The 12,119-nt window shown below is 33.9% G+C and overlaps 1 protein-coding gene across 8 annotated transcripts in view; it reads right to left on the bottom strand.

Annotated features, from left to right (window-relative positions):
• Nucleotides 1-4,409, bottom strand: part of LOC100370078 (tensin-1-like) — a 144,738-nt gene extending 140,329 nt beyond the window's left edge. For all 8 annotated transcript variants that reach the window (XM_085495524.1, XM_085495522.1, XM_085495523.1 and 5 more), the window contains exon 1: nucleotides 4,079-4,409. In XM_085495524.1, the coding sequence (XP_085351650.1) occupies nucleotides 4,079-4,249 (171 nt within the window). In that variant the 5' untranslated portion in view covers nucleotides 4,250-4,409. The remainder of the gene's footprint in view (nucleotides 1-4,078) is intronic.
• Between the last annotated feature and the right edge of the window lie 7,710 nt (nucleotides 4,410-12,119).

Here is a 12,119-nt window from a genome sequence, read left to right on the forward strand (position 1 = left end):
GTACAATTACATGTAATTAAAAACTGAAATACTTTCATTCTATTTTTATACCAGAAAAAGGGGATTACGTCTTGTATTAAAGCTTATTTCTGAAACTAAGAATGCTCAAAAATATGTAAATTAGATGTCATGTGTTGCTGCGCATATGAAATGAGATGCTAATTTATTCATGCAACAAAGTGACATCACAATCAAGAAACAAACATACCAAAAAAAATAAGATTATGAAATTGTATGACATTTGAAAGTGGACAACGAAAATCACAACTATATAAAACATCATTTCAGAATAAAAATGTTTTTTGAATTAAAAAAAAAAGAAACATGGTTATTTTGTTTTTTGCGACAATTTATTTATTTCCTTTCTATTTTTCAGTTTTCATGAGTCGTTCATATTGAAATGTACATTAGGGCAAAGTTTAATAAGACAACCTGAGATACCAAAAATATGAATTAATGAAAGTAATCATTAATAGAAACCATGTAAGCAGAAAAATAGACCAAGATACAACAAAAAACCAAAAGAAAATACTAAGTAGGTAGACAGAGATTTTTATAATATTTTTATTTTTTCCAAAAAGTAGTGGACCACTTAGATTTCTGCCGATTCTGCGAGAACATAATCATGGATAACAAGAGACGTGAAAATTATATTTAATACATTTCTAACACTAAATGGCAGTTATCCACCACATATAAGTACATGAAAATTGGTGAATTGACCATAGCTTTTTGCATATTATATAGGAAAACAATTTTCATCTCATTTAATTCCAATTTTTAATGACAACCAACATGGGTAGGTAGCGTTACCAGAGACACAGAATTTATTTCATTTACCTACATGTAACATTCCTATGCTGGCTGCCAGTTTTTTTAAACTGATTCAGTCAGCATTTTTGAAGTAAAAAACTCGCAATGTTCATATTAATTATATATGAACCACGAATTGAGGTGGTAATTTATATTTCTTACAAGTTAACCATCACATGTCACATTCAGTCAGTTGCCATGGTAACAATATGCTCTGCAAAAGTAGTTGAGCAGTCAACTACGGGGAGAAGGAATTAACAAGTTAAATGGAAATCGTTTTACAAGATAACCTCATCATCACATTGACAGCACCCACATCGGCACAATCAAAGCACATGGTAATATAACATCTAATAAATGCATTTTATTGAGCTCACTGTGGGTACAAGGTACTGCAGGAAACTAAACAGGAATTTAAAATAATGAATAATATGAATTCTAGTGTGTGAAATGGCCAAACATTAGTGAGCTGAGATGCTTTACAAGTGTAATAATTTATAAAATTAAATATTAAAAAAAATGTCAAGATAGGAATGAATTGATCAGACTACAGTACTAGAATAGAATAAATTAAATAAATTAGAATAGAACATTTTTTTGGCAACCTTGCTCAACTACTATTTTCAATGTTTAAACAATGCACAAATTCAAATTAATAACCATCCTGACTTCATCTGTGTTGTAACAAACAACTGGTGACAAATGTGTGTCTGAAACATAAGAGCTTCAAATTGCGCGAGTTTGTTAGATTACTCAGGTAGCTGTAGATAGTTTGAAGAACATCTAGTACATGTATTATTTTGAAAATGACATTTACATTCTAAGTACGACTAATTTTGCAAACTGAAAAACTGATTGTGTGTGCCAACTTATCTTGTATGATTTTGAACCTCACAACAAGTTTTGTCCATGGCAGCCTAAATACCTTACAAAACATTTATTGAAAAAAAAATGTCCAAAGCATTTACATCAGACAAGGAGTACACAATCACAAAAGCAGCTCTATTATGACATCACAAAAGGTATAGCTATCCCATCAAGTTGTCGACTAACTTCCCCCTAGGATTTGCATTTACATTTTTGTATTAAAGCCGAGCCACAAAGGTGATAATAATGGGTAACCTAAGGATATTACTTACAACTATTTTGAGTAACAATTAGAATTTGTATGATTAGTGCTTTTTACCATGTTTGTGTTATATACTCAATTCAACATACTCTGATCATTTTTCTGCCAAAATATTGTATTTTTCTATCATTTTTTGGTTAATTTTGAACCAAAAGGATATAATTTTGCATTCTGTGAGGGTTTTTTTCGAGATGTAAAAATATTTGGTGAAAATAGTTATTTTATTGACATTCAAGGGATTAAACAAAACTGAACACATTAAATCCAACTTGCCATAATCGGGATGTAATGAGAAGTACACAAATACTGGCTATTTACTACGACAAGGCAAAGTTTAAAATTATTAATGGTAGATTTGAAAACATACTCAGAAAAAAGAAATGGTGAAATTATGATCGCAATTACTAGTTAAAAATCTAAAATTGAAGAAAATACTTGTCTCGCGAAATATACCATGTGTTATGCAGTGCCCCATCAATGATTTAAAACAAAACAGGTAATTGCTCTTTGATGTGACAAATAAACCAGATTTTGAAGAAAAAAAAGCCAATATAAAAAGTAGGAATTTTAATGTGGAAAACTGCTCTAGAAAAAAAGGGAAAAGTAAGCAAAAATAAACAAAAATTTGTCAATCTTGAATCCTAGGTAAGACACTGGGTATGCGATTAACCTGAAGAGCTGCTTTGTACACAACAACCGATTTCTGCAATTCTCACTCACTATACAGGTCAACGTAGTACAACGACGACCTATTGTTACGACGACGACCTATTGTTACGTTTAATGACACTTGTTATTGGTAAAAAACGACTAACCAATGGGCCCCTCAAAAATGAATCAAGCAGCATGAAGATAGAGTCTTATTAAGTACACACATATGTGTATTTTAAAATAACCAATTGGGTGTCTTTGATACTTCAAGTTCAACATCTAGGAGATTAATCATTTTGTTCTATACTCTGATTGCAAAATAATGACTGTCACAAAAGTAGGGTAAGATAGCCTCAGATCGATTGCATTAATCGTTCTGAAAATAATTACTTCATATATCACATATCAAAAATTAAATTAATAAAATAATCAAAATACACCCCCAAGCCAAGCATTCCCTAATTGTTAATTAATATTAGTGGCTGACGAACAAATAATATACATTAAGTTAGGCACAAGAAAATGAAGCTTCCAAAGAAAAGTATAATTGGTGTATTACCCTTTAAAAAAAGAATAATTGGCCATCAAAAGTCTAACATTATACGTCCCTTACATGTCTTGGTCTCCCCTTAACCGGTATAAAATTGACAATTAACAAGTAATTGAATATTTTGTTAGCAACAATTACAATTTAATACCACAACATTTTAATATTTTGTATCAAAGCTTTCTGACATTTCCTGATGCAGGAATGCCACCATAAATACACCTGACCTGCAAAAGTGGGAGGGGCCAGTCTGAATCTGAACTTTGCAACTTGTCACTTTAAAAATCTTATCATTACCGATTGCCATTAATTGGCCAGAAATTAGCAAAACGTGCCATAATTTAATGCGCTGATGTAAACAGAAGTATTGACACATCTTGCCGTAAAACGATTGTACCATACTGCAGCTGCAACTTTACTGAAGTTGTTGATTTATTTGACGTATTCGCCGAGGCGGAAGAGACAGGCCAGTCCAGAGCGCGTCATTAATGTCTGTGTAATGTTTCCCGGTGTACGAATCTAATACACGTTAATTTATCGATATTCCTACCGTGCATAAATCAAGAGACGAATTTTGGATTTTGACAACTCGTACCAACATTTGTGTTTACAACGACGTTAAAGTTGACGCAACCATTTTTTTCAAAGCGTGACATTGTTTACAGTGCAGTTACCATTGCAGTGTCGAGTTTCGTGAAGCTCGTCGACTCGTTACCACACACTTAGCGACGTCAGTGCCTCCAAGTAGCAACATTGATATGTTCTTGACCAGGGGTATTAAACTGATAGGTATAGGGGTTAAATAGGTCCCGCTGATTTTAACACGAACATGACAGGATACCATACAGCGATTGGCAACGCAACAACACAAGCCAAGCCAAAAATTTACACACGAACACTTTACAACCGATTTTCGCAAACTTCGAACTTCAACTTACCACCGAAATGCCATCATTCGAATCCAGCTCTTCCACTCGTCGGACATTCAGTTCTTCGCCAAAACTATGTTCCTGGACCCAGTGCTGTTCCATGTCCAGCGCCGAGGTGAAACCAATCATACACACTGGACAAGTAAAACTTCCACAAAAGTGCGCATGTGAATGAGCCATTTTCAGTGTTGACAGATTAAATAGCGTCCATGACCAGGGCTTAGAGCTTTGATAATATCGAATCCTTCGATACGATGGTCAACTTAATAGTTATACATTAAATGTACACAAACTCTACGTTGTTTGTAACACGCACGAATCTCATTCACCCTCTTACTATCCAATATGGCGCCAATTTAAATAAATGACCTCATATTATGCAAATTGGTTTACTGTTTACTTTTTTTTCGACCTCTTCCCTCCTCTTTTTAACGATTTTTTTATTCGATCAATACAAGTGAGACTTTACTACTTACTACAGTTAACTAAGAAAAATGCACATCGCTGGAAATATAATGTGCAACTTACTTCCAGTACTAGAAAGGAAATAAAACAACTGTTTTGAACACTGAGGTCGCTCTTCAATAACACCGTCTCCAGGTTTGGCAAATAAACAAAGTTCATTAATGTGACCTCAAACGAACCTTATTCAAATCCTATTTGCCGCTGACATAATCCAACTTATAGTCGATTCGATGGAAAAAGAACTATTCTCAATAGCAACCAACCGATGTATGTGGAATGGAGAATAACGGTGATATTGCAAGTATCTGGAACACTATGATAAACTGAAGACGTCCCGTTTTCGACAAGTTCTTTCGTTTTTTTGGAGGAGGGAAGGCAAAAACCTGGAAGCAACTTCAAAGAAAATTCATAAATATATTATAAATAATGTTTAACAAAATGTATTCCATATGCACACTAATGATGATTTTCATTATTACATATTACACAATAATATTACAGAAAAACAAAGATAATTCGCTATATTCTATGTATTTTTGCATTTTGTTTGTCTTAAATTATGACTGAAAGTAGCTGAATGGGATTTCAAACTATGTAGTGTGTTTAACAACTCATGTATGAACAATAACTTTAATAAATATTATTTTACTTTTTCTGCATAAAAACGAAAGAATATCACAATGTCGAAAAACGGAATGTCTTTATTGCAGTGTTCCGTGTATTACTAAAACTTAGAAACAATCATTCGAGGTGAGGCATTTTGTAAACAAAAATTACCGTCGAGGATGTTAGGAAAATACTGAACATTAGCGAAAAACGAATTTGAAACCTATTTATTGGTCAATTTTGCTACCGACTCTCAGAATACAACCTTTAATATTGCTCAAATAATCTGATTGCGTTTATTCGGGATGTACCGCCTAGGATTTGAACCATAGTTTGCTCCCACCAACGCTCACATATGGAAAAATATCCTAATGATTATGGATATATACCCCCATATGATACTAAATATATACTCCATATGATACTAAATTAATGCCCCATGTGATACTAAATTTATACCCATATGATACTAAATTAATGCCCCATATGATACTAAATATATACCCATATGATAATAAATATATACCCATATATGATACTAAAATATACCCATATATGATACTAAATATATACCCCCATATGATACTAAATATATACCCCATATGATACTAAATATATACCCATATGATAATAAATATATACCCATATATGATACTAAATATATACCCATATGATAATAAATATATACCCATATATGATACTAAAATATACCCATATATGATACTAAATATATTACCCATATATGATACTAAATATGTACCCCATATGATATTAAATATATACCCCATATGATACTAATTTAATGCCCCATGTGATACTAAATATATACCCATAAGATAATAAATATATACCCATATATGATACTAAAATATACCCATATATGATACTAAATATATTACCCATATATGATACTAAATATGTACCCCATATGATATTAAATATATACCCCATATGATACTAATTTAATGCCCCATGTGATACTAAATATATACCCATATGATAATAAATATATACCCATATATGATACTAAAATATACCCATATATGATACTAAATATATTACCCATATATGATACTAAATATGTACCCCATATGATATTAAATATATATCCCATATGATACTAAATTAATGCCCCATGTGATACTAAATATATACCCATATGATACTAAATATATATCCCATATGACACTAAATATATGCCCCACATGATACTAAATATATATCCCATATGATACTAAATATATATCCCATATGATACTAACTATATGCCCATATACTACTAAATATATAACCAATATGATACATAATATATACCCCATATGATACTAAATATATACACCATATACTACTAAATATATACCCCCATATGGTACTAAATATATACTCCATATTATGTTGAAAATAACCATTTATGATGCGTAATATATATTATCCTGTGGTAAGATGCTGGATATATACCCTGTAATAGTAGGATGATGTTAAAAAAGGCGATTGAACATCATTTCAGGGATTGAAAATCAACAGGCCTATTTCACACGTTTATTTCGTATTCGATTACATCAAGCGGTGAATGGCCTGACCTACTTTTTTTTAATCGTCCATTGTTTACTTACCAGAGTACTTGTCAATTCCAATCACGCAATGCATCGCGATAATGCGCGTAACCTTTTATCCATAGGTCTGAATATGTCAAATATGTCAAATATTATTTAGTATTTTAGTGATTTTGTATTATTTAGTAATTTAGTGATTGTATTTTGTTATTTAGTATATTGTTTTTATATTGTTTTTTTTTTGTGTGTGTGTGTTTTTTTTGTTTTTTTTGTACCTTGTGACCATTTCCCCTCCCTCCGGGGATTGTGTAAGAGTCAATAAGTAAATAAATAAATAAGATACCAATCTCATAGAAGTATGATGAATTTGTTTGCACGTACCTGTTGATCGACTTAATTAGTTGTTTACGATTGAATGGCTGTGTTATGTCTGTCATCGTTTAGACCCATGTGAGATTCTGGACGGAAATCGACTCAGTGATTTAGAACTAATTACGAGATAACCGTCGCTATTCGGACTACTATTTCTGACAGTTTGGTATTCGCAGTTATTAATGTAGTGAACGATTAATCAAAAGATATGACGTGTTCAGTACTTAGTGTGATTGGCTGTATGATTGAAGGCCACGCCTTAGAGTCTTAATACTTCTTTGTAATTGGTTAAGGTTTTGAAAGTGAATAAAGAGTTTTTAGTTGGTCTTGGCGAGTACACCAGAACAGAGGCAGTCTTGGGTCAGCCTTGCGATAGTATTGGGGACTTTTCCCCAGGGCGCTGTGTCTTACAGAGTACTCGACTGACCGACTAAGACGAGAGTTGAAACGTATTTCGTTGTGTGTGTCTATTTGACTGTAAAGTTTAAGTGACTTTCCCGATCCCGTACCTCAAGGGGACGTGACAGAGAGACGAGACGAGATTCTCCCCTGACACGTGTGGAGAACCTCAGAGGAGAAGGATCCCCCCCCCCCTGATAGAAGTGTTCAAACGCTCAAGCCAGACAAAAAATACCCGTGTAAACAAACAATTACAACAGCGATATTTACGTCGCCGTGGCACCCACATCGAACACGACGAGCGCGAGACGCGCTCTCTAGCGGCGAAACCATTCTGGTTTTATGTGATGTCTATACATTCAGAGGCGGCGGCACAACATTTTACATAGAGGGGTGAGATCTGCTCACTGACCTCGCACCAAAAACTAATACGCGACTATACCAGGGTTCCGGGTATGCTCTACCTCAAATTTTTTGAAATTTAGAAATTTTGAGGGGCAAATTTTGCTGACACAAAGGGTTTCAGCTCGATTTTGGAGAGGCGACGCCCCCAACATTTTTCGAGGGGGAGAGCCCTCCCCCCCGTGCCGCCGCCACTGACACTAAATAATAATGAGCCTTTAATCACTTATTCAATACCATTCAGCGAGATTATTTAGAAAGGAGAACTCTTAGTTTGTGGAGACTTTCAACCTTGTTATAAACGTGGTGGTAAACTATCAACACATCAGCGCTCTCATCAAAATGTGGCTTAGCAGACAGGTAGACAGAGGTATATCTTAACTCACGTAGGTACACATAGAGACAACAAAACTCACCAGTGTATTGAAGACTAGATATTTTCTTGTTATCTTTCAGTCTCCAGAAAAAAACGGTTAAGGAAAATATCACCCTGGACTTTTATTGATATATATTCATTTAAAGTTTAATGACTCGAAACAAGGGCCAAGAAACGAAACTGAATGAAAAACGAGCGAAACGGAAGAAAAGAATTCGTTACCATTCCCAGTAGCAACGATAAGATTGGAAATCGACATTATGAGAGCGGAGGGACGAACACGAAATAAATTTTATCTGTCGAAAAACGTTACGGGAACAAAACTATAAATAAAGATGTTTGCAAAAATCACCACAATTTTAAAGGGCGATGGTCGTCGCGTCGCGCATGTGCAACATTTGTGTTGATAAACATTGATATTCCCACAATTCAATGCTCTCTTCTAATGAAATCACGAGTACGAGTTTTGGCCCGGGTGGGATAGAGTGGATGGGTTGAAGCAATTTAAAAAGCAGAAAATGTCACATCTTGCATTGTAGAATTCTTCCACGAGACGTCCCATTTTACTCGGACCCAACATGCCCACTAATTAACTGCAGGCAAATTGTCTATTCTCTTGAAGAATACATATGATATTGATGTATATGTTATCACAATGAAGAAGGCCCACCAGAGAGTTCCAGCCGGTGGTGCACTTAGAGGAAGACTGTAATTTCACAATTCATGTACTGGTGAGAACTTTTGTACTGAGACTATCTGCCTTTCGCATACATGCAACTTTCTCTGAGTAAATGGAAATCTTGGTCCCTAAGCCTTAACCACAGGTGAATGCACGGGTGAATATAATCGAGAGCATAGGTTGTCCATTTTGAGGAAGAAAGCCAAGATTTTCTGAGACTGCATTCGACAGTTGTTACGAACAAGCAGTCAAGAGTCACTGTGTCTTAAGGGAACAAGAACTGTGGAACATTTATGAACAAGCAAGTCATCAAACCAATATCAGCAGCCATGGGCAAAAACAAAGTAGTACTGTTAAACAGACAAGCACAAAAGTCAAAGAAAACAGAATTCAATATCCTCATAGGTGTACCATTTTTTTTTTCGTAAGGCAGTATGATGCATGTCAGACAAAAGATGATGACCTAGTCAATTTCATGAATTGCCACCATCTCCACTTTCGTATTACAATTACATATGCGGGATAGATAGATAGATAACATAAATAGAAAATAAGAATAGTAGTGAGAAAGTCAAGACAACATGGAATTTAAATGCAATTTAATAAAAGATATTATCGAGTTTGGCAAGTAAGATATTGTGATAGATACTGTCAAATGTTTTAGAGAAGTCTATGAAGAGCCCATGAACTTATGAGTGAGATCTTTGTAATGTAATTTTTTTCTAAAGCCATATTGGTGTTCATAGAACATGCTATGACTATCAAAATATTTAACTAGCTGTTTATTCATATCTTTTTCAAATAATTTACTAATTATAGACAAAATAGATATAGGTCTGTAATTTCCCATATCCCCAGATTTCCCTTTTTTGTGTACTGGAATGACCCGTGCTGTTTTCAAATAATCGGGAAAGAGACCTTGTGATATAGAGAGGTTAATTAGATAACACAGTGGTAGGGATATAACACAAGCTCTTTTAAAAGTCTGACATTAATGTGATCATATCCTGTATCCTTTCCATTATCCAGTGATACGATCATATCATGAACGCCATGCTCAGTTACAGGTTTGATAAAGAGTGAATATGGAGGTGAAGTGTGTAAATGAGAACGAAAGTCTCTACTTGACAATGGGGTTTTTGTTTTTGAAAGGTTTTTACCAATATGTTCAAAAAAGTTATTAAAATCTTGTATGGGTAATTGTCTTACTGCCAGACACCACGTTCAGCTGACTTAGTACTTCTAAATTCTTGTTTTTGTTGTTACCATGTAAATCATTTATTATAGTGACCCATGTTTCTTTCATGTTGTTATGACTTGCAATGTAAACAGTTATGTAGTGTAGTTTTTTTTTTGCCTTTTTCAGTATTTTCGTAAGAATATTTCTATATTTTTTTTATAATGAGTGTTATGTATCACTAAAATTATTGCTGACAAGTTTATGGTAAAGTTCACGTTTTCTTTTAATAGACTTTCTAATTGGTTTAGTTATCCAAGGTGTGTCTTTACATCTACGTTTACTCTTACCCCTCGGTTTTAATGGTGCATGTTTTCGTTTTGTAAAATGTCTGGCTAAAATTTCGATATATCTGATTTACATCATTGCAAGTCAAAACATTCTTCCATGATGCATTTCGATGGTCATTAACAAAATCAATAATTCTATAATTTGAAAAAATGTTGGTTAATGTATTATTAAGCAGAATCTCTTGGGATGCATTGAACAACATTTCAAACAAGAGATGATAACTTATCCAATGTCATCAATTGGCACCATCTCCACCGTCGTATGTACTATTATATATGGAGGAAAATCGAACATTCTGGGATGCCTTGAACAACATGTCAAATCCCTACGTGAATCAAGGCCGGATTTGACAGTGGGCATCACGGTTAATGCAGTACATTCTTAGCTATAGCGAATATAAGACATATCGTAAGTATCTCTATGCCATGTTACTTTAATTAAAAAGAAGTAACGCACTACCGATTGAGTATAGCAGGTTAGCAGTCATCACTGTTGAGGTGAGACACTCTCATCACAGCAAATTGATATATATTGAGCAAACGCTCACTCACCCACTCATGTAATCGGTGTGGATTAGATTTTCAACATTTCTTTGAATTTTTGGACTCCGAGTTAACGACTCAGTGAATAGAATATAAAGAAGATCACAACGTTTACACTTATACAAAAATTGTGGGTGACGTCATTACAAATTTCCCGGCAATTTTATAAAGTCCATGAACATATGTAATAATTACAAAACAAATGGCATGGTTTGGATCATGAAGCTCTGTCATATAAAGTCATTCCATTTAAATTGTTCTCACATTTGGGAGTTGATTTTAATATATATTAATATATGTTTCACAGACTTACAGACATGAATAGTGTGACATTCCATCTTATATCAGGGCCTTGACTGTTGTGATCGATATTTAATACATTCGCAATATTTTTCACGAGGAAATGTGTCTCGTATTTCAAACACTGTTTGAAACTCACGGTTCTAAACCCTTTATAGATTTTCATATATACATTTTCAGCAAATCCCATTAAATATTTTTCACGAAATTCGTAATAGGAAAGAACACAGTGCCTATAATTTTTAATGGAATATGCTATAAAATTCCCCGAACATGTGTTACACTATGCATGAAGTAGTACACGTGTGCATGAGCTTTGATGGTTTGGAATTCATGGTCATGGTTCTCGTTTAATTTTCATTCTAAAATTAGGGCTCGGTCGTATATGCAAGACCTGCATAGTGATCAACTCATGAATATTCATGATGTACCATGAATGTTTAGTGTATATAAAAGTTCCGCAATTAAGCATTCTGATTTGTCATGAAGCATTTTGTGTGACTCTTAATCTTTCCCACAAATAAATGAGAAACTCATTTTTTTCTATCTCTGTTTTTTAAAAAAACGTATTTTTTTGGAAAAAAAGTACTAACTCAGCAGAAAAACATCATCCCTAATCAGATTTTTTTTCCAGTACATACTACGCATGACAGGAAAATAACTAGGTATAACTAAGCATATTTTATGTACGTATGTACAACTTCAACAGCATCACTAACAATATTGATTTTATTCCATCTTCATAAATTGTACGCACTTCATGGCCCTTAACAATATGAACCATTTAGGTCTGCTGAGTGGAACTGAAACACATCGTCACCATGCATG

Source organism: Saccoglossus kowalevskii, chromosome 22 (assembly GCF_978046115.1).
Source record: "Saccoglossus kowalevskii chromosome 22, keSacKowa6.1, whole genome shotgun sequence".
Taxonomy (NCBI): domain Eukaryota; kingdom Metazoa; phylum Hemichordata; class Enteropneusta; family Harrimaniidae; genus Saccoglossus; species Saccoglossus kowalevskii.